We start from the raw sequence: 24,091 nt of genomic DNA on the forward strand, positions 1-24,091 counted from the left end.
TTACGCATACAGTTGTGCAGTGCATTGTAATAGACTGGTTTTATTACCTTATTTTGGGCATGTGAAACTGCTGAGTCCCTAAATATATATACATGTATTATCAGAAGATGTATCCTTTTGTGCTTTTTATGAGAATTATGTGTGACACTAATGTAATAATTTGTGTGTTTGTTTATGTCCCAGCTTGTCTCCAGTTTACCAGCTGTGGTCCCTGTGTCACTGCCCAGATTGGATTCAACTGCAGCTGGTGCAGTAAACTCCAAAGGTAAAGAGAAGGATTTTTTCTTTTTTTTGCATGGGCTGTGCTCAAAGGATATCCAATAACATTGCCTAAAGGTTATTCAGCATAAAGGGTTGCTATATTTAGGTCTTACATACACCACATGTCAGGTGTGATCACTAGCAACACATCATTGTACCATTTCACTTCAGCAAAGAAAACAGGCAAGAATAGTCAATATAGTTGTTTTGGGAGTTAAACCTTTTTTCCTATTTCCTCAACCCTACTTTAAAATCCTCTTGAAGGAGAACAAGGAGTAGAAATCATAACAGAAGTCACATTTTCTCCCTGTATCCCTAGCTTCATCAAAAATAGCTTAACCACAGAGAGGCAGAGTGGTAATGTAACTGTAAAGACATACTTGTACTCATTACAGTAGGGAAACCGACACATCCAAAGAGTCAATACTTAGTGGGAAAGTTGGGTCTCCTCAACCTCTCTGTGCCACGTTGATGAGGACAGTCAAGTCAATAGCAGGAGTGATTTAGAGTCTGTGGAGCAGCTGGAGCATAGACAGCAAAATGGAAACTTTGCAGCTGTAGCTTTTCCAAAAAGTTCTTCACTCACTGACCTTCACTGACCTTCATAACAAGCATTTATTTAACACCAGTTCTCTGATACAAAATGCAGTATCATAATGGGTATTCATTGTTGTTGTGTTTTTCAACCCTGGTGATTAGGTTCAGAAATGCTATGTATAAAATGGATGCATAATTAAAGGTGGGAAGGCTATTAGCATTCTAAAATAGTGCTATAATTTGAACTGGTAAAGAACTGATAAATAGCTGGAGAACGTAGTATGGAATTAGGAACTTGGGGTCACTTTTATTGTTTTCTTAAGCTTCGACTCCTGTAACAAGTCATTTGAAAAGTCACTGTTCTCAGTTTGTTTTGCAAAAGCCTCTTTTTAGTGGAATTAGAGCGAAATGAAATCATGGCACAGGAAACAAATCAAGCATCTTCAAGAGTTAGGATACCTGTAGAAAACTGTTCCAAGCAAGCATGAACAGATCTTGCTTGCTGTAGCCAATTTCTTGCTTTCAAGCATTCCTTGATTCTCCTTCCATTAACAAATGTTGTAGCACTGAGTTTCTGTTGGCACTGGTTTGAGCAAGTTCTGTTGCTTTGCGGCCAGTGTTCTCATTTCTGTTTGCATAAACTCAGTTGTATGGTAAAGTTCAGACTTCTTAGGGAGAACAGGCAAGCCATGAGATCCTTTGTGGTTTTCTGTAGTTTATGAATAACTGAGTTTTCTGGAATTGCTGGAAAATCTTTTTCACTCACTGAGGCACAAATTCACTCTGGAGGACTAAAAGAGTTTTGTCCTTCACCTTTATCAGGAAGTCACACCAGGCATGTAGCGGCACTGTGTTCCCTTCCACATACTTCGGTGAATTTGTGGCTGCCCCTTCACAACTGGCAAGGTGTAATTTACTGCTGAAAAATATACAGTCTCAACACACCTGTCTCTAGTCAATTTTTTTTGGAAAAAAATCTTGCTTTTTACTTTGCCTGTGAAGATTACACTGCAAAGATAAACCTACTGTGAGGCAGTCCTGTTTCCCAAAAACAGCTGGCTCCATGCTGCAGCATGATTGTGCCTTTGACAAGCTGCAGAAGATAGACTGAACAGTTTTATTGCTGTTAATTAGCCCATTACTGCCAGTAGTGAGACTGTCATTTCATGCAGCCTGTGTTTGGACATTGTTTGACTAGCAGCAAAAGCAGGCGCTGAAGTCAGTTCCTTAAAAAAAGGATGGATCCAGAAAAGCAAACTAAGATTTTGCCTCTACATGGGAATTTCAGTAGTTTGAAAACAGTCATACCACCCAATTTGCATCTATAAAGAGAGTGATATTCAGCCAATATGAATATAAATATGAGTGATATTCAGGTTTAAACAAATGGAGAAGTGTGTATAGAATCATAAAATAGTTCAGAGTGGAAGGATGCACTAGAGGTCATCTAGTCTAGCCTCCCACTCAAAACAAGGCCAGCTGTGAGATCAGATCAGTTTGTTCATTACTTTGTTCAGCTGGGTCTTGAAAATCTCTGAAGCTACGGTCCAGTCCCTTGAACATCTTAATTTTATACTAGATTTTACACCTTATTTTTTAAATTGTTATGTCCTCTGGAAACATGGCTTTGGTGATGATGTCTGCCTCAGGTCCCATTGCCTTTCTTGCCCGCTGGCTTCCAGCTTCTGAAGTGAGTGGCTTATTTCAACTAATTCAGTTCTACAAAGAAACAGAACTGAAATAATGATTGGGTAGATGTTTTGTGAAAAGAGGCAACTTGCTTTCCAAAATGTGAAGACTGAGCATTTACTTAGCTAGGGTAAATTACACTGCAGGATCGTTGTGATCAGGACTCATTCTTGTGTCAACTTTGACAATTTTCTGCTGCCTACCAGTTTCTGGATACTCTTGCCTGCCTTCTAGTTGAGTGCCTCTCTTCTTTTACCTCACTGTTCCTCAGCGTGTGTATTCATTTTAGGGAGATACAGAAAAAGCCTTATACCATTCTCAGTGGAGATGTCTGGATCACAGGAGAGTACCATCATTTACTTCAGTACCACATTGTGGTTCTGCTCCCCTCAAAAATAAATTCTCTGTATTAATATGTTCTTTTTGCATGTGATAAAAAAGTACTTTCTCAACAAGAAAATCTAACTTTCCTGGTTAAAAGTCATAAAGGATAGAAAGTTTTGTGTTCTTTCATCACAGTGCTCCACCTTTTTTTGTGTCACTGCTCTTTAGTCACCAGCCTTGTAAACCAACCTGACTTTTATCTCCTGTCATGATATGCATTGCTCTGCTGCAGCAGAATAAAATCTGCTTGGAAAAAACAAGTGTAAAGCATTACATGAAGTATTAACTTAGACATTTCAGCAGTGCCTAGAGTACAAAGAAAATTAATATTTACAGTCCACTTTCAATGAGTGCTCATAGGGGTTTTTGAAGTAAGCAGGAGCTTAGGAATGCCCGAGTAGTGCTTCTGGGTTGCAAAGATGGCTGGACACACTAGTCCAGGAGGTGAGAATCCAAAACATGTCTCTCTTGGCTGTGGACAAAGCCCAGGGTGGGGAGGCAATTAGCCTTTGGTGCAAAAGCCTGAAGAAGACTTTGAACTTGATAGTGACAGGTTTCCAGTGTGGCAATAATCTACCAGCCAATCTAGTGCTCTGATTTCTGCAGAGGGAGGATGCCCGTTTGCTAGTAAGGAGACTGTTAGGGAGCAATGAGGGTCAGATAAGACTGTAACAAACATTCATGTTCCTCCTTTGGTGCCGCAGTAGCACTTTGGTACTTTGGTACTCTGGTACTCTAAAGTGAGATCTCCCAGAGCAGAAAGACTTCCATGTGGGTAACGAGCAAACATGTATCCAGTAGGAAACAAAACTCTATGCCAATTCTCCAACGTTTTTATCTCAAGAAGTTATGACCCCATTTAGCCAGAGCAACATTACTACCAGGAACAGCATCTTGTATATTTTTTTTCCTTGCATAAAATTTAAACCATATACTGAATCATTTACACAACAAAGTACAGTTGTTGGAAAAACATACATTTTATGTGAAACCTGTAACTGCACAAGGAAAATTGACCAACAGAGCCATTGCAGAATAACTGTACTCCCCCATGTGGGCAATCTGTGTTGGAATGAAAATAAGTTTATTCTACAACAGTGGGTTGTTTCCTACCTGTTACTTCAGCCCAGCTGCTGTGCAAACTCTGCATTCCTGGGAGAGGCAGGTTCTTCTTACAGGTGATTCAGTGCAAAATCTTCTATTCCTGTCACTGTCTACAAGCTTAAATCACAGTTTCCCTTTTCATAAGGGATCATCAAACTATCCACTCTGAAATCCAATATGACGTATGTCATACAGTTTCGTCATGACTAAAGCAAAGGCACATCATTTTCTTTTGACTTGAGCAGATGGAGGATCCCCCTAGGAGCTAATATTTTTTTTTAACTATGTATGTTTCATAACTGTTCCACAAGTAAAAGGGACTAACTATAAATAATGTAAGTTAAGATGGTATCATAGCTTTCTCCTACACAAGGATCTCTGTCTCTAAAATGACAAAAACACTGAGCATCTGTCTCATAGTAGTCACCTGTGGCTGAAACTTGGATTATTTGCTCTTCATTATCTTTGACTTCCCAGCATGTAAAAGCTGGAAGAATTCATTAAAGTTAGATCTGTTTATATCATTTTGTCATGCTTCTGATGTTTATATACTCTAGGCACTTGGTATAGCCTGCATGTTAGAGATGCCATTTTCTAGGAAAGTTTTTGGAAGCTTTAAGGCAACTTTGCTGTTATTTTATAGGTTCAATTTGTACAACTTGCTCACATTACTGAAATAGCAATTTCCCTTGGAAATATTTGGAGTTAATTGCCCAAGAAATAAATTGTTTATTAACTTTAGAAGAGTTGGCACTGAAATAGAATGGAATTATGATGCTTAAATCATCAAGGAATTTTTAAAAGCCACCTTTATACAAAGTTTTGAAAAGATTTATGTTCAGATTCTGTCAATATTGATGTTTTTGTTTTGATGAACTTCAGGAAAGTCTCAGATTTCAGCAGTGAACTGATAGTGATATTTCCATGAGTTCAGAAATAAGCAGGCAAAGAGCAGTCTTTCAGTCTGTGTATGCTGGAGACTTGGGTTTTGAATGTGTCTCATGCTTTACTTTGTTAACACAGGATAAAAGTGTCTCTCAATCCTTGCAGCATCCTTCAGGTTTAGTGTAGTACTAGCATCCCCACACTGGAGATAGGGAACTGTAGTCCTGAAGGACTAAGGGCAGTAGTTGCAAGCAATTTAGATGATAGTTTTATTCAGCTGTCACTGTTGGTACCTATATTGAAATTTTAAATCCACAAAACTGGCTGCCTTATGCCAAGGGCACCCAAAAGCCCTAACAGCTGGATCCACAAGGGTGTTTTGCTGGCTAGTCAGCACTTAGGTTATCAAGGGAAGTTATGCAGAATAGGAGGGCAGTACTAAAAGTACTTTTCACCAAACTCTTAAATATCTAAGACCACAAAGGTCCCTAGGGCTCAAACACTGAAGAAATACGTACAGCTGACTGAGTCTAAGCAGGGCTCAGCAGGGAAGTCCCTGAGCCCCATGAAACTCCTTTACTCATGTATGACACTGCCCTTTACACAACAGTCTCATAATGATCAGAGAATGCCCTGAGGCGGGGTGAGGGGAGTGTTGTCCTCTGAACCCATCACACCCTGAAGGGTGACCTATTAGATGTCAAGGTTCTTACGCCTGAGCACTGAAACTCATACCCCCTTGGCATGGATCCAGCTCACAGCAGCTCCACTACCCACAGAGTAGTGGCTGCCTGGAGACTTGGGGTCAGCTCCTGCCACTGCTGACCAGGCAGCCCTGCTGGGGGCTTTGCCAGGTCTGCAAGGGAAAAGAGACTGAGCTTTGGGAGTCCAGTTCACAATAAAATCTTGCCCACGTTAAGTGATTAAATGCACTTTTATCCTTGAGAGTCTCTGTTTTCCAGACTATGCATTGAATACTCTGGTTTGAAATCATACAATCTTACAAGTTTATGGTATTGACCCATGGAGTGCAAACACCCAGTTTGAGAAGTGTCCTGAAATGCACAAATTCCTGTATTGGACTTCCTATGTGTAGTGATGAGCCAGGACACTCCATGCACTCTAGGCAGTTATTCTGTCTATGTGTGTGTGCAAAGCTCCCAAAGTTTGTTGTACTCTTTAATCCTGAAAAAGATGAAAGAATACCATTCGTGATACATTTCACTTCAGTGCTTAATCCTATATGCCAGCAGTAGCATTAGTTTTGTAAACTAAAAGGTTACGGCTCGTTTTTATGGCATGCATTCTGAGCAAAGTGAAAAATCAGATGTGTTTGGGAACAGTAGAAGTAATGAGATTTAAGTCTTGATACTTCTAATCTTTTATTATGATAATCACAGTTCTCATCTAAGCAGGTAATAAACAACTTTTTTTGCATTCCATGCTGATTAGCTGGAAGGCAGGGAAGGGAAAATCTTTAGATGCTTGCAGTTCTTAAGAAATTATTTTACAGTTGAAATATGAAGTGACAGTTTTTCACAGTGCCCTTATGGTAATTGAGATAAAAAATGGTTGCCTGTTATTTGTCTTCTGAACTTCTGGGCAAGTTTGAAATGTCTTGTTTGTTAATTCTTCCTTTAGAAAGAAATTGGAAGCATATGTAGTTAACTTTCAAATCTGAGTTCATGTCTGGGAATTTTTAATATGAGGAGAAAGAGAGTTATGGTTTTGGGTTTTTGTTTTTTCTGTATGTCCCACCTGACAAGACCTAGTTTCATAAAATCTGTGTTGAATCAAATATTCTACTATAAGTAAATGTCTTATGTAATCTGACATATTTGTCAACTGAGCAAAGCACCACCCATACAGAATTACAAAAAAAAAAGCACACAGAAATAATTATCATACTATCTGACTATATAACCCCCCTGATTTACAAAAGAAAATAATTAAATCCAAATAATAAACAGTGTCTTTCTCCACACATTGCTCAGTTTGGTATCTACATTTCCCTCAACTTTTATTTGATTGCTGACACCATAATGAAGGTTGTAGATTGGATTATGGAGCCAGGAAAGGTAATGGGTAAGTTCAGGACCAAAAAAGCTCATTAGCTGAGACTGCAGATATATTAGTTAATTGTGCAGTGAACATGTGGTGAACATCTGCTGTTGTGACATGCTTTGGTCTAAGTTCTTCAGCTTATTGTACCAAATCTATGAAGTTTAAAAAAATATATCTTGAAATCTAGAAGTTTTTAGCTCAAATGTTATAAATACACTTCTCAAAAGCCCTGGAAGTTCTTCTTATGCGAAGAAATTACAATGAAGGCATAGAACTGAAGTTACTGTTGGTTTGATGGGTGTTTGAGGTAACAAGCTTGGACATTGCAGTGGAAGGTGGCAAAACAGTACAGTGCAAGGAAGAAAGTTTTACCTTGTGACCCTGAAAATATTTTTATTCCTGTCCCTACATTCATAAGCAACCATTTGTAGAGCTCAATTTTTATTCATAGAATCATGGAATACTTTGGGTTGGAAGGGACCTTTAAATGTCATCTAGTCCAGTCCCACTGCAATGAGCAGGGACATCTTCAAGTAGATCAGGTTGCTCCGAGCCTCATTCAGTCTGACCTTGAATGTTTCCAGGGATGGGGCATCTACCACCTCTCTGGGCAACCTGTTCCAGTGTTTCACCACACTCATAAAAAAAATCCTTCCCTATATCTAGTCTAAATCTACCTTCTTTTGCTTTAAAACAATTAGCCCTTTTCCTATTTCGACAGGCCCAGCTAAAGTCTGTCCCCATCTTTCTTATAGGCCCCCTTTATGTACTGGAAGGCAGCTCCCAGGTCTCCCTGGAGCCTTCTCTTCTCCAGGCTGAACAACCCCAACTCTTCCAGCCTGTCTTCTTAGGAGAGAGTTCCATCCCTCTGTTCCATTTTTGTGGCTCTTCTCTGGACCTGTTCCAACAGGTCCCTGTCTTTCCTGTGCTGAGGACTCCAGAGCCGGATGCAGCACTCCAGGTGGGGTCTCACCACCATGGAGCAGAGGGGTAGAATCACCTTCCTGAACCTGTTGGCCACACTTCTTTTGATGCAGCCCAGGATATGGCTGGTCTTCTGGGCCAGGAGTGCATATTGCTGGCTCATGTCTGGCTTTTCATCCACCAGTACCCCCAAGTTCTTCTCCACAGGGCTGCTCTCAATCCCTTCATTGCCCAGACTGTACCAATACTGAGGGTTGCCCCAATCCAGGTGTACCACCTTGCACTTGGCCTTGTTCAGCCTTATGAGGTTCACATGGGCTCACTTCTTGAGCTTGTCCAGGTCCCTCTGGATGGCATTCTATCCCTCAGGCATGTCAACCACACCACATGGCTTGGTGACATCTGCAAAATTGCTGAGGGTGCACTCAATCCCAACTTATATATCATTGATAACAATATTAAACAGTACTGGTCCCAGTACAGACCCCGGAGGGACACCACTTGTCACCGATCTCCATCTGGACATTGAGCCATTGACCACTACCCTCTGGATGTGACCATCTAACTAATTCTTCATCCACTGAACAGTCCACCTGTCAAATCCATATCTCCAATTTAAGAGAAGGATCTTATAGGAAACTGTGTCAAAGGCCTTACAGAAGTCCTGACAGATAACATCCATAGCTCTTCCCTTGTCCACTGATGTAGTTGCTCCATCATAGAAGGCCACTAGCTTGGTTCAAATGCTCACTTTTAAGTAGTTCCTCATTTTAACTATTTGAGGATTTAGTTTTCCTTGTTTGTTTGCTTTAGGGGTATTATGTATTTCAATTCCAAATTAAGAGATGGGAGGAGGACTTACTGATTTATACTCAGGCTGTTTTTATCCCAACACTATTTGACTGGCAGTAGAGTGCTGTTATTACAAAACTGGCCACAGTATCTTAGCCATTGAATTAAAAAATATAAAAAATGAGACATTTGTATGGATTAAGTAAACCACCAGAGGGAGCATATATAATCCAATCAATGTAATAGATTCATATACAAATGACAAGGAAAATCTCATTTTAAATGCTTTAAAGTGGCTAGAGGTTTAAAATATTGTGTATTCTGTAAAATATATTCCGTTCTATCAATCTGTATAACTTCATGAATTTGCTGATCATACTGCTGCTTCAGGCAAAGCAAAAGAAATGTGCCCAGATTCTGCCTGTCTATAGAATTTGTATTCCACTACAGCAGTTCTTTATGCTGGAGTGGTTTTATATGAAAGTATGGCAGAGTCCTAACACCTGGGTCTTAACAAGCAGATTGTTGAGTTACCTCAGATTTACCCTGTGATAAATGAAAAGTAGTATCAGTACTATTTTTCTAAGCTGTATACTGTTTCTTTGCCAATTTTGAACCTAGCATATTGAAAATCTGAGAAGTAAAAATTCTGGCCCTTTGTCAGAGTTTGATTAAAATGCAACATATTTTTCTTCTGTTTTAAAAGCTGTGTTGAGACAGCAATTGGTCTTTTTGATCAAGTGCAGCAAATGTATCAAAAATGAATGTTTAAATTTGTCAGCCTTGATACATTACTGATAACAATGATATGATAACTAGATCTATACTTTATTAAGCAGAAAATTGCTCCACACCCAACTTCTTCAAATCTTTTCCAAGCTACTTGCTCTTAATTTGACAAGCTAATTTGAACACATGAACTACAAGAAACTGTTAGGAAATTAGCATTCAATAATTGAGAATTTTGTATGCATGGCGAGCCTGATGGGAGGAAAGCAGGAAAAGAAAGTGGCACAGAAGTGCTTAATGAACAAAGCATTTTCTCAAACCAGAGAGAGCCCAGCGATGGTATTGTTTGATGAAAGAAGCCTCACAAGATCGTAGTAATAGATACTCTCAAGTGGCATAGCAGTTCTGTCTAGAAGACAGTGTAAGATTCAGTGAGCCTGAAGGTACATTTAAAAATACATAACGATAAAGATGTACATAACAGTAAAATGTAAAATAACGGTACATTTGAAAGTACTGTTGTAGAACTTGGATGATCCTGAGGTCTTAACATGTTTTTATTGAAAGTTAGCCTGCAGCCAGATGAACTAACTTTTCACTGAGATTGAAACATAGGAAATAAATAGATAAATAGCCTTTCTACATATTTTTAAAAATTTGTGGAATTTGTTAGTAGCTGGATTCCGTGGAATTATTACGGAATTTCTCTAATTCCCCTTGAGCACAGATTGGAACAATTCCTATGATTAATACAGATAAACCTAAAAAGTTCAGTCTCTGTACAGAACTCTAGTGAAGATGCAGTAGTTCTCAGAGGCCTAGGACACATTAGAGCAAAACCAGCTAATTCACTAGCTACATTGTGGGACCCACTAGAGTAGGATCATTCCCTTGCATGGTTCAAAGCTAACATCTTAAAATGGACACATACCGCCCAAGAGCTATGAGGAATACTTTTTCAGGGCAAACACCTGAGCTTTTTCCTGCACTAGTACAACTTCATTGTACGAGCTTCCTTCCTCAAGTTTCCTTTCTCCACATGTTCTTCTGCAGTGTTCTCCTTTCTGCTCACTAATGTTCTCAGCAGCCCCAAGCTAGAGAATAAGGCTATCCCTGTCCTACCATTAACAGATTTGATATCTACCCAACTGAATTTGAATACTGCTTTCATGCAGAAACTAGTCAGTTTTCTTGTACCTGCAGCATTAGTCACACACTTTTATATATTTACACCTTGCTTTCTTTTCCTGAATAAGTCAGAACAACATGAGGACAACAGTTATGCTCATAACGGATGAAGATTTTTAAGAAATGCAAGGCTGGGTTACAAAACTTTAAATTATTTCTAGAACATGGGCAGAAGATTGCTACAGTTCTCATCACTCTGAAATCCTAATATTTCAGTGGAAATATTTTCTGTCAGAAGACTGGGAAGCTTTTTGAAGTTTCTTAATCTAGATATAAACGTAATGATTTATTTAAGCTACATCACTCACACTACTCATACTGTATATTTGTGTTTCTTACCATATCATTTGCTTCTCAAAATGTGAGATTGGTTTCACTAGCTATTGGTTCCTTTGCCAGAGCTGCTGTTGTGTCTTCTGGAGCTTAGAAACTCTGTTTATTATCTGCTCTGCAGGTTTCTGTGGTATCCAGTTTTGCAGCACAGCATGGCCAAGACATAGATATCACAATCAATTCAAAAAGGACCACTGCCTGGACTGTTTTAATACCTTAATGCAAAGTCTGTCTCATGTAGATCTGTCAGATATATCCCCTTCCTAAGGTGTTTTATTATAAATGCAGGAAGTAGTTATCAAAGATACAATTAAGCACTTAAACCCCGCTGAGAGGAGGGAAAGTGGATATCTATCTGTTATTTGTGCCACTGAGAATATTTACTTTTGCTGATTAATGTGGAAGGAAGATCACAAAATCTGTGTTTGATTTCCATGTTTCATTTCACAGATGCACCTAAGATACCATAGTGATATAACACTAGATAAATAGGTAGGTAGCACAGCTCTTTTCTGTAGAAACTTTTTTTTGCAATTCTTTTACATAGTAGTAACTTTTTATTCTCCAAAAAAATATTGTTTTATTAGAACAGTAAGACAAACCCCCACTCAGTTTTTGATGAACCATTTGTATCTGGAACTGCAATGTCTGTGCCAGCCGTAAATCTTTCAAATCTCAACAGAGTTGAGTTCAGACTTAATACCACAGTGTCTGTTTATCCTGAGGTCCACAGCCACAACCATGGGTATTGCCCTGCTCTATTAAACAGGAATTCACTCTGGGATTAGACAGCCATTTGCCGGCAGAACTGAACCATGTTCAGCCACACACCAGCCCCAAATTCTTTTCTGTTTGGTTTCGGTTTCATCTGTTCATTTCTTACATTAATAGCTACTAGTGGAATTTTGGGGTTCAAACATGTTCCTGTTTCACTGGGAAAAGGTGACACTTGCCGGGGAAAGGTGACACTTGCCTGTGAAAGGGCTCTGCGGACAGATGCCTCGGAATGCAATTTATACATATCCTAGACATCTTAAGAAACTTGACTCAGACTTCTGGTCATCATTCTATGTGATGTGATGGGTTTTCTCAGGACTGAGTTTCTATACCAGGCATCATAGCCTAGATGATTCCCAAATAAATGTCTCACATGGTGGTTTAATGCAAATATTAGGTTTTAACTGTATAATCAGAGGAGTACAAAAAACACACCTCAAAGGAAACAGATTTTCCTGATAACAAATTAAAAGATTTATACTTAAGAACGTGCTCATGCATTACACATGCAAAACAGTATGCTAATTTTCATGGTGCAGTAATGTGAAATATAGGTAGATGATGATTAGGTGAATACAGAACAGAAATGAGAGCAAGTAGAAAATATAATATAGTTACTTAAACACAAAAATAAAGACTATTTCAAAAACACTGAGAGGGAAGTTACCAGGTAAGGCAGAAATTTTACCTACTTTACCTGAATTCAGAGACAGAGCTTCAAGAAGGATTTGACTATTGGAAATAGTGTGCCTGAGAAATGAGTTGCTGTGTATCTTTTATCAAATATTTGAATGTTCATAAGACAATATTACAGTACCCAGGTACCACCTCCCCATTGTATCCTAAATTGTTGGGATAGATGATAATTTTTTCAGCTGCCCCTTTCTTTCCTTATTCCAAGTGTTTTTATATAAAGTGAAAGAACAGAAACTGAGAACAAAGCATTTCAGAAGACCTCAAGTCCAGGTCAGAAATTCAGGACGTGTCTGTGGAGACAGGCAGCCCCAGTTATCACACATGACGCTAAGATACTTTATAGGATGAATAGTAACATACTTTTGTGGAAACATTAGTTTTCTTCCCTTCATATAAGCATCCAACCCACTGCATTACTATGGAGAAATCTGTCTTCCACCAATTTTGTGACTCTCGCTCTTCATTTCATCTGCTTTTATTGCAAGGGAAATAAATAAAACAAGGAAATAAATAAATCAAGTGTCTTAATGGAATCAATGAAGATTTTTTTTAATAGAAGGTTTTTGCACTATATAGCATTTTCTTTTTCTTTACTTTTTCTGTTTTACTTTTTCTGTTTCACTGAAATATAATGCAGCGTGGCAGTCCCAGTCAGATAGTCAGATTTGTTTGATGGTCAGTTTGGTGATTGTACAAAACAGTCACTTGTACAGCTGTAGTTCATCTTCCCATACCAAATGTTCTTTGACATGGAATTACTTGCAAATTAAACAGAGCTTGGGAAGCTTCCTGGGAATTGGAAAAAGATTGTCTGTGCCATTAAACAGTTATGATGTTCTCTGATGTGATTTCAGTCCATACCCTGGAGCACTGTCCAGAACAGTTCCCATGCATGGTGCAGGAGTTGGACTGTTCCAGGGATTATTCCCAGTTGGCAGTTTATGTGCAGCCTCCTTCTTTTGAAGGTTGAGAGAGTTTGCTTGTTCAGGCATAGACCATTCTGTGCCAGCAGTCTTCAGTGCCAAGGAACGTTTCTGGGCATGTTTATTTTACTGGTATAGAAACAGCCAGAATGAGCACAATAGTCTACTTTAACTGCTTTCCAGAAGTGCTAACCTCTTATGGTTGTATTCCTCAATATAAATCTAGTATCACTGAAATAATCTTTTTCTCGTAGCCTCCTAGATATCACTCTTTAAGGAAGGGCTATGAATAAAGTCTTTTTGGTAGCGTAATATTTTAAATTCTACATATTGCTATATACATGTTCCTATGTAATGTTGCCAGAAATTTTTTGGACGAAATCTGAAATCCACGTGTGTCTTCATAAAATTTGGTAAATCTGAGATTAAGACCTGTTAAGGCAAACTATTCAATTTCTCGACATAGTTTACTGATTCTTTAGAGCATATATATTTTACCAGTCTTTCTGGTCACTTAAAACAGTGGGGACTGTAATATTTCCCTGTAGGAGGTATTCCAAATTTCAGGGAAAGAAATTTAAGTTTTCTCAGTATTATCCCTAAATATCAAAGCTTTTGTGCACCATTACATCTTTAGTTCCTCCTCTATTCAAGTTTATTAACTCTTCCAATATCTGCATCGTCATATAGCATTAAATGAAACCACTTGTTTCCCACCAGATGTCACAACAAATATTAATATGTACAATTAATGAAGAAATTTGAGTCCCACCTGTTCTGTAATTCTTTGGTAATCTGTTTTGCGACTGTTTTTCCTGAGTGTTGACTCCAGAATTTGAATCGTTTCTAGATAAAAAAATGAGATGCAAGTAGAATACTATTTTGGGAAACAAATAACTTTCAGAACTTTAAGTTCTTTGAACATAACCAGTTATAAGATGATTCACATCCTTCCTTTCTTTTGCTCTGTAGCTGAAGAATTCACTGAGCCTTTAAGGCAGGTGGTTTATTTAACCCTGATTTGTCCATACTTTCCACAGATGCAGTAGTATGAATATGCAGTTTCAAAACTGTGTATTTCTTTGTGCAGGATGCTTTCCTGTTTCGTTGGCATAGCTTTGTAAGCATATAAACATTGGCTTATGTAGAGTCAGTTTAGCACATTGTGCCTCCTTCTTCTGTGATAACTCCTGCTTCTTTTGACTTCTTACTCATTTAGAGTTGTGAATGAGATACAAAAGCAGCAGTAACCTAGCCTAAACAAAACATCCCTGCATTTCTCTTTTAGCAGCTCAGATGCTGATGCCCACTAGAACTGAAACAGACGTGTTATGTATTGCACAGTTGCTGGGGTTTTCATGTGTGGCAACAGAAATGTAAACAGCCGTATTTCATCCTGTCTTCAGGTACCAGGCCACTTTCATCCTATCTCAAGCACTCTACTTATTTGTGGCATTTTTACGAAGGAGAAAAATCCCACTACAAGTATATGAATAAAAAAGGGAACTTGGCCAGTGTGTGAAGGAGAACTGTGCCTTGGTGCATGCCACCCGAGACTCAAAGTTTTTCAGTATCATTTCCGTTCTACAATTTGTATGTCTGGGAGTACTATGGGTAGCATAGGAGCTGTAAATTAGTCTATGGTCATCTGGTTTTCAGAAAACCTGGGCTTAAATGTACATTCTGTTACAGAATTCTGTGTTATCTCAGCTAATCATTTCATGTCCCCTTATGCTCTGTTTCCTCATCTCTAAACTGGAAAAGGAAATATTTTCTCCAAAGGTGACCTTCATATATGTATTTTAAAACCAAGAGGCAAATCAATGGGTCTGTGAGTATGTACTTATAAGATTGTCAGTGTAAAGCATTATAAAGCAGCAAAATATGGCTGGCTGCTCACTTTCATTTATTTAACCAGAAGGAAAACTAACATGTAGTATTGGTGAAAAAAAAAGTGTAAGATCATGGGAGCATCCACCCTAAAAATTTAAGAGATCATTTTGGATATTCATAGATAGAAAATAGTTCAGACAACCATGTAAAGGTAAGAAAGGGGGATTAATTGTGCTAGTTATGGTCACTAACCACAGTGTGAAGTACACCCAGTAATTTTTCAAATCTCTTTGTCTTGGACCTTGAGTAACTGCTTGTGTGCAAAACAGCAGAACAGCAGTGACAACAGATCAGAATTCTCTGCTAAATTCTGTTGCTTTTAGCTCTTTATACCCGCTTTGTGCAGGTATAAATGCACAAAGCCAAAGGCAGTGGAGAATGTAATCTAGTGTCGGAAACTAATTTCAGTGTGGCTCCTACCCAGAGAACACATTTGATTGTTATTATTTTCTGCTGATTCTGTTGGAAATTTTGATACTATAATCTCATAACTTTGACTCTAGGGCCCTCCTCTTACACTTTCTTTTTCCTTCTAGTTATTCAAAGCAGAGCCTTTAGAAAAAACTTCTTTTTTATTCTCTATAAATTTTTCAGCATGTTTCCTTTGGTTTTGTCACTGTCAATAAGATTATAGAAAGTATCCTCCTATTCTTCTTTAATCAGAACTCTGCCAAGTCTGATGTTAACTAGGATATTTCCCTTTCTTTCTAGCTGAATTGGAAATAAAACTTACTTCTCTTAGCTCACTTTTTTTCTTAAGCTCTTCCAACAGCAAGAATTCCCCGTCAGAGTCCTTATTTCCCACTGCCTATTCACATGTAGTGTCAGAGTTACAAATATCAAGTCTTACTCATGTTTAATTTTTTACTGTATAATGACAACTTTTGTTGAACATCTTTTTCTCTTTTCTTTTTACATGATATTGCAGGAGTACTTTATAAAACATTTAGCTATATTTTCCCAAACTTTATGTCCCATAAAATTGTGGAACCATCATCAGGTTGAAGACTGCCTGCTGAAATTTGTGCTACACTCTGATCCTCCTTATCATCATCTGAATGCTGTAAATATTGAGACACAGAGTTTTAAAAGATAATGATGAAATTCAGTGCTGCAGACACAGATATGCTGCATCAAGTGTTAATGATGCCTTAGTAGCTCTACTTGAATTTTTCAAATAAAACAGCTGTTTGTAGTGCTGTGTGTTTTAAATCCTTGTATTAAGGAAGTGATCTTAACTATTCTTACCTTGTAACAGTAAGGGGGGAGCAAATAGTCTTCTATGTATTCCAATTGTCATCCTATTCTGAAGTACAGTTTAATTAAGAATTATGTTTAAGTAAAGGATAAATAGAGACAGCACATTTATGCTTGAATTCAGATGTATGATTGGGTGTATTGTGGTAGATGCTAAGCACAAACACAATTCAGATACCTTACAAATTCATACCACAGTCACTTTCAGTGAACACTTCACATACTTCGTAAGTGCTTCAAGCTGTGATAGAGTTCTGCTTTTTCACAAGGGAAAGTGGAAAACAACAGAGTGGGAAATACAGTCTTTCCCCAGACAGCACAGTGTGACAAGAAAGTGATAGTTGAAGGATGGAGGAACCAAAATGGTTCCTCCAGGAATGGGAGGCAAAACCAGACTGAGTACCAAGATAGAGCCTTTTTTTTCCTCCCAAAATAGCTCATATTAGGGTTTTTTTCAGTTGGACAGACATAAAGTTCAAGGGTTTTAGTATTTTTAATATATATTTTATAGATACATTTTTGATATATATTTTACTTTCTAGGTCACTCAGCTGGAACAAAATTCCACTTTATAATGTTCTAACTCTTCATTTAGTAACTCAAACAACCTAACGAATGCCTTAATCTTTTCCTAATGTGATGGGCCTGTGAGTTCTGCCTGTTCAATTTTCTATTTAATTTTCCAGGTTAACCTTTTATTTAAAGGAGTCAATAAACATTTTAACTGAGTTAAATAATTACATGGTATTTAAGAAATCATTTCAGATTTCTGGAATGCCCTTCAGTTCCCAGAAATCCATTCTTTATATGCTGTTACAGATATCCTGGCAAAAAAAAAAAAAAAAAAAAAAACAACAAAAAAAAAACCACAGACCCTAGAGAACAGTTAGTTTAAAAGACACATGTTATGCATTTTAATGTTCTTGTTTGTTTTATACCAGCTCAACCTGGTGAAAAGATTTTTTTCATCCAGACTTTGTCCCTTTCCTTCCCAAAAATTTTCCATTATGTTTTTAGCTTTTACAGGTTAAAACTCGATGAATTTTCTGTATACAGGGTAGCGGATTTATTATTATTAATCCTCACTGAGGGAGAAGCAGCAAAGCATTTCAGCTCATGCACTGAATGGACGCTTCTTGTTATTCTCTGCCAAACAGAGGTAAATGGCTTCTGGTAGGTCTGATGACTTCTCCATCTCCTTTCTGGCTATGTACAGTTCACTGAAAGGGTTCTGACATCTTTCTTGTTACTCAGACTCAGTTGCATTAGTTATGCCAAATCATCATTTCTATACATGCAAAGACTTTAATTCTCCCTTTGCTTCCTGAACCAGTACTCCACACAAATCCTGGAATTCCTTAAGTTTAATGAACATCCCTCTTCTCATTTCCTAGAACATTTTTGTTACTGCTTTCCTGGGAGCTGATTTCAGTCTTCACTTGAAAATGGAGTTGTTATAAAATGGCCATGTTGACAGATGGCATAAATGGCATAGCTAATCAAATCTGCTCCTGTGTTTTAACAGCAACAGGGAATTATCATCATGCTGCTAAATGAAGGTCTTAAAAATGCAGTCAGTAAAGTGGGTGGTGCACTGAAATGACAGTTTCCAGAATTCTAGCTCAATGACGCAGCAATGATAGTAGTTGCTATGGCTGACATCTCATTGGCATACGCCTCAAAGGAAGTTCACAAGCAGGTTGACTTGGAACCTATCGTTCCTGATAAAGCTGCTTTCTGATAATATTGTTTGGACTCACCATTGCATCAGTAGAAAATGTTAAATAAACAATGCCCAGGGTTTAATGTATTTTTCTTTAAGTTAGGGTCATCTGAAGAATGTCTTGCATGTTTGGAAGACCCATTCCAAGTCCTTGCATGTTGAATTCAACTTTTGGTGGTTAATTCCTGGGGAAAGTCAGCCCCAGCAATGTTACTTGCCACCATATTTCAGTAGTTTCTCAGAAAAGGATTAAGAACTGTAAATGAGTGTGCCTTTGGAGCCTTTAAATTTGACACCATTTAGACACAAGGTAATTTTTTTTAATAAAAGGCCATTAATCCTACTGGGTCTAAGTACATTTGGGTTTGAGTTAGTGTGGATATGTAACTGCAGCAATTGCCTCTGTTGTAGGAATTTATGGAGTAGCTTGATGTCATGTCTAAGTGTTGGCTTGATTGTCTGATGTACAGAATATCCTCAAACCCATCAGATTTTAGCCAGAACAGTAAGACTAAAATGAAATGTGTTTGTGAGTATTCATTACATCTGAAAATTAGATCAATTCTCCTTCAAGATGGGCACAGAAGTTGCTAATGAAGCTCTTCAAACTTTAGAGAAAAGTAGGTGAGACTAAGACTTCAAAAAAAATATGTTCTATTCATACCTGGAATGTTATGTTATCATTTCTTTCTGCTTAGTAAGGTCCTCCTTGTCTCAAATAGTCAGGGAGACAGACTACCGCAAAGGTGGAGAGGCAGCACTGAGCTCCCAGCGTAGCACTGATTCACCCACCCTTCAGCAGGGAAAAACTCATTATGGTGGCTTTGTTCCATTGCATTGGGAAGGAGGCCTCTGTACTTCTCTGGATTTCATTTCTAGTTTGGGCATCTGTTTTTCTTCACTGCAGTAGGTTTTTGGAAAAGTCAGTTGCTATAGAGTGAGTGATAATTTATACCTGTTAGGGACGGGTTTGGGTTTTTTTTGTAACATTGCAAACAGTGGAATGTGGATCAGTGCAAGTACAAGAGTCAACATTTTCTCAAAATCTTTTGCCAAAGACATTGTAGAATCTGCCCCGAATAATTCTGTGGAAAAGTTTATTATCCCAAGCGTGTTGTTAATGTTGTTTACATCCTCTTGTAACATCCTCTCCTACTGTAGAATGATTCCACTGTTCCATTCTTCCAAATGCACCTGTTTACCTTGCTTGAAGTAGGATAGTACTTAGTATGTCTTGGCATCTTTCAGTTCATTAAGAACAAAAAATTACCACATAAATATAGCTAACTGTAACAGTGGCCTTATTTGCTTGTCTAGTCTTAATAAAAGACTGAGAAAGTTTTTTTGCTGTAAGCCAGGTAAGTTATGACCGTGGGTGCCAAATGACATCAACCTGTCTCATAAAAAAATAGAACAGGAAATGAATGCAGAAACCAAAAACAAACAAAAAACACCCCCAAACCCAACCCTAACTGGGGAGGTTCTCTTTCAAAGTCGAACATCATGGTTTAGTTATTTGCTTGCCATTTTAATAATGCTTTCTGTTTGTAATGCTACTGTTGTCTAGGAAACCCTAAGTTACTGTGTGAACACTGATAACACTCATGACATAGGGATTGCCAGGGGGATCATTAAAGTGCTGCAAGTTGCTTTAAAATTTCTTCGCTACCTCTTGCAAATAAGAAAAGGTATTGCAAGCATGTTATTAGCCTCACCTAATTTGATAAGACATATGCATGCAGCTTCAGTTTTCTGCAGCTAGCGAGGAGGTAGAAGCAGTTGTACAGTATTCTCTAATTGCTATGAAGGCTGTTCAGAGGTTGTTTTCTGAATCTGTGAACGCTGATCACATCGTTCTATGTGTATCTTGATATCTCAGATCACCTTGCCTGGTAAAAGCAGTGACTGGTTCACTGCACCTTTGTGGGATTAAATTTTCCTGGCTAAGAAGGAACAAGACGGAAATAATTAAACCCATTTACATCCATATGGCTGACATCAAACTTTAAAATGCTATGGCTCAGTCCAGTCTTAAGATTAATTAACCAGTGGAATGGAGACATTCTGATTTAAGAACTATAAATTTTAAAAAAACTAAAATAAAACCTCATTAATTGAAACACCTTTCACTGAAGTGGATTATGTGATTGACTCCTATTGCAAGCAACAGCTTGTTGAGCAAAAGCAACACCATGTAAATCATACGGATTTTTAAATAAATCTTATCATTTACTTACTCACTGTCATTCTCTTCTTTTCCTCTCATTCCTTTCTTGTTCATATTTCCCTTCTAATTCCATCTGGACAACTTCTATTTCATCGTTTAAAGATGCTCCAGTGGATTTGACCGTCACCGGCAAGATTGGGTAGACAGCGGCTGCCCTGAAGAGGTATGTGAGTAGCTTACATCCTCGGCCCATCAGAGGCCATTTATATACCTGCAATGCTTTTGATTAAATTCTTCAGATTATGAAGCGTAGTTTCAAGGCCAAAGACATGCTATATTTATCTTTATCATTCAGTGGAAATGCTGTAAGGCGTAATAAAGAAAAATAGGCTGAGCAATTTCACTCTCCATTTGAGGGAATAAAATGGACACAAAGTAAAAATCTTACCTCTTAGAAAATACTTTAAATAAAAAATAAATATACCAGAAAGCCTGCCCCAAAACAATGCCCCTGCACTGGTTTTCTCTTAGATCTCTGACGTTTGCCTGAAAAGGGGAAGAAACTGTGATGGTCCTTATCTCAGAAAACCCTCTGACAGAATAGTCTCAGGTGAAAAACAGACATTGCATTTTGATTATGAAATCTGGTCAAATAAATTAGTACAGAAGAAATTACATAGATGAACTCAGAGAGATTAAAAAAAAAAAAAAGAAAGAAAAAAGCAAGGCCTTTGGATTTCCTGTCATGGAGGGGCAGTGAGATAACAAGAAAGATATCTGATTGTAGTAGTGATAGACTGTCAAACGGACTATGGGCCTCCTCTAAAAGAGTTATTTGGGGTACTCCTGGACCAGAACAGTTTATTTTCAAGACACATATATAAGCATCTTACTGTCAGTTCTTTCCCAGCATCTTCCCTTTAGAAAGTTTTTTAGTTTGGGGTTTGGGTTTTTTGGTTGGGTTTTTTTGGTTGCTTTTTGTTGTTTGTTTTTTTTTTATTTGGGGATTGTGGTAATAGGAACAAATTAATTTATGACACTTTTAATCTCCTGTTGGCCATAAAAAAGCAGTTACTTTTCCTTTTTGGCTGAAAGGGCTAAATTCTGTCATGAGTTCCAGCACCATTGCCCTTCTGAAGTATAACGTCAGGTGAAACAGAGGGCAAAACATAGTCCCAAGTGTCTAGTTAGAAAAGCACATTTGGTTTAATTCTCAGTAGAAGCAGAGAGTCGTAACGATACAAATCCAGTCTGATGGAAGAAATTTTTTTCTTGTAACTGTAATTGCAAAATAACTGCATCCTACATACTGCCTTGTTACACAGCCTTGAAGCTTCAACTTTGCAGTTTGTAATCTGCTGATTTAAGAATGGAATTTCTATGAGATGTATTGTCTTGGGGGGACAACTTCCTCAAGAACATAAAATAAAAAGTCAGTGAGAATATGTGTTGTTATGGTGCACAACTTTTGTGTTGCCTTAATCCAGGTTGTAATTAGCTAGGACTCATATGTACCTGTAGATGAAGTTATCCAAAAACTGTTCTCTGTAGGACAGTAGCATCGCGTTCTGCTTCTCCCTTCTTCTTTCAACACAATTAGTATTCCAAGGCTTAATATGTGGTCTGAGGGGGAAATATCGGTGCACTAAATGTATATGAGAAACTAATAGTTTTATTTACACAGTTTCAGGCTACTTGAGTGCTGCTCACAGTCCAGCTTTCAGGCTCTCTGGAGTGGAAGCAACAGCTTACTTAGCATCTTCCAGAATGATGCCTGACTTGACTGCTGGAGTTCAATGAAGGATCAATAATTAGCACACAGAGGTTAATTTTAGATGTATTCATTCAAGAGGATGAATAATGATGATTCTTATAATAATGTTTCCTTCTTTGTAATATAGATTTTGAGCTAAATTTTGATTAAATTGCATCAGTGAAATTAACAGTGGTTTTCAAACTAAAATATGAAGAAATCTAAAGAATAATTATACCACAGGTAATGATTTTTTTTTAATGTAATACATTGTTTCTGATAAAGTAAAGGACAATAAAATATCCACGCATATTAAATGAAAGACAACATTCACTGGGTTTTGACAGCCAGATCTCAATAAAATGAAGAGACTTTTTGGGATTCCACTTCTCATTAAAATGATTGGAGACAGCAGGAGTTACAGGCAGGGTCCCATATTTGCTGCTAGGTAAATGGATGTATTTTCCTATGCAAAACATAAAAGAAAATATTCATTACACTGGCAGAATTTTAAAAGTGTCCAGAAATTTAAAGAAATACTCAAAATTTATATAAAAATATTTGCCCATGAAAACAGAACTTACATTATTATATCATGGTGAATATTATTTATGGTGTGCTAATAAAACATAATCATGTTTTATTTATATTTATTTTATATTTTATAATACTAATATTCAAAGCTAATTATGGTTATATGCATGTATAATATGTGAAATTTTAATATTATATAAACTGAAAAGGCTTAATAGGCATATAGTGAAAGTTGCTTTATAGTGTGTTACATAAATATTCTATAGGCTGAATAAATTCACACATGTTACATTTATATGCATATTCCTCTGTGATAATTGCATGTATAGCCTAATTAAATGCTCTAGTTAACTACGTATTATGCACTATGAAAGGCTACAATTTAATTCCCATGTATCTTTTTTTTTAACGTGTGTTATGGCACCCAGACCAATGGCAGTGAACATTCACAATAGAAAAGTGAAAATCTGAATGGTAATTTTAGGTATTAAAACCTGATTGGGGGAAATAATGTTTGACATTCAGGGATGACTTTGAAGCCTTGTCTTAGACTACTGAGAGTTGTAAGTTTTGCAGCTAAATGAAAAATATATGTTGCTGAATGCTGTGTAGACCACTTCAAAAGGGAGGGGGGTGGGGGGGTGGAAGCTCTGGAAATTCCTTGATTTACGGTTTCCATTTTCATTCTTTTTATCCTGACAGCTTGTCCATGCTTAAATACTTTACTCAGTTATAGTCTCCACTGAGAATTAATTTTCTCATTTGTTTTTCTTGTTTCCCAACAGTCAAAAGATAAGATTTGTGAGAAAAATATAGGCTCAACTGAAGCACCTCCATACTCCACCACCACCCTTCTGCCAACCACCACAAAGTTCAGAGTTTTAACAACCACCAAAGGATCCACCCCTTCCCACCTGCCAACTAGCCTGCCCACAGAAGGTGAACTGTGTATACTGCATTATTCTGTAGTACAAATATGTCATTTACAAGTCCACATGAAATTTAATTCTTTTAAGTATGTGCTTATGTTGACCTTTTCTCTACAAGGCAGCCAAGGCAATATCTGCTACTGGTTTTAAATTGCAACTCGCTGTCGCAACAATAAGGTGCAAAAGGGAGGAGCACAGGAGCACAGGCAAGCCAGGCAGACTTCTGGAGGACTTGTGGTTACAATAAGTTTTTCTTGTTCCTGTAACCATCAGGCCATAGTCCAAAACCTGTTGAAATTGTAGGGGAGAGCCCTGCTAAAGCTAGTGAACAAACTCCCATCACAGACTTAATAAATTTTTAATCTCTTTAGGTATTCTATTTAGCCAGGTGAAAATTAGAGATAACCCAAATTAAAAACCTCGTTGAAATCTGCCTGTTTACTTTTTTTCAGTCAGTTGACACTGTTCTTTTCAGATGGTGCTCACTGTTGTGAAATAGTTTCTATAGGCTTCTTAACCAAATTGACTGGGTAAGTGATGGTCTGTCAG

The 24,091-nt window shown here is 37.7% G+C and overlaps 1 protein-coding gene across 1 annotated transcript in view; it reads left to right on the top strand.

Moving 5' to 3' along the window:
* PLXDC2 (plexin domain containing 2) overlaps positions 1-24,091 on the top strand; it is a 271,467-nt gene that overhangs the window by 220,124 nt on the left and 27,252 nt on the right. Inside the window, exons 9-11 of the mRNA XM_055805874.1 lie at positions 184-265; positions 20,489-20,549; positions 23,399-23,552. Coding sequence (XP_055661849.1) covers positions 184-265; positions 20,489-20,549; positions 23,399-23,552 — 297 coding nt within the window. The remainder of the gene's footprint in view (positions 1-183; positions 266-20,488; positions 20,550-23,398; positions 23,553-24,091) is intronic.

Source organism: Falco peregrinus, chromosome 5, assembly GCF_023634155.1.
Source record: "Falco peregrinus isolate bFalPer1 chromosome 5, bFalPer1.pri, whole genome shotgun sequence".
Classification (NCBI taxonomy): Eukaryota; Metazoa; Chordata; class Aves; order Falconiformes; family Falconidae; genus Falco; species Falco peregrinus.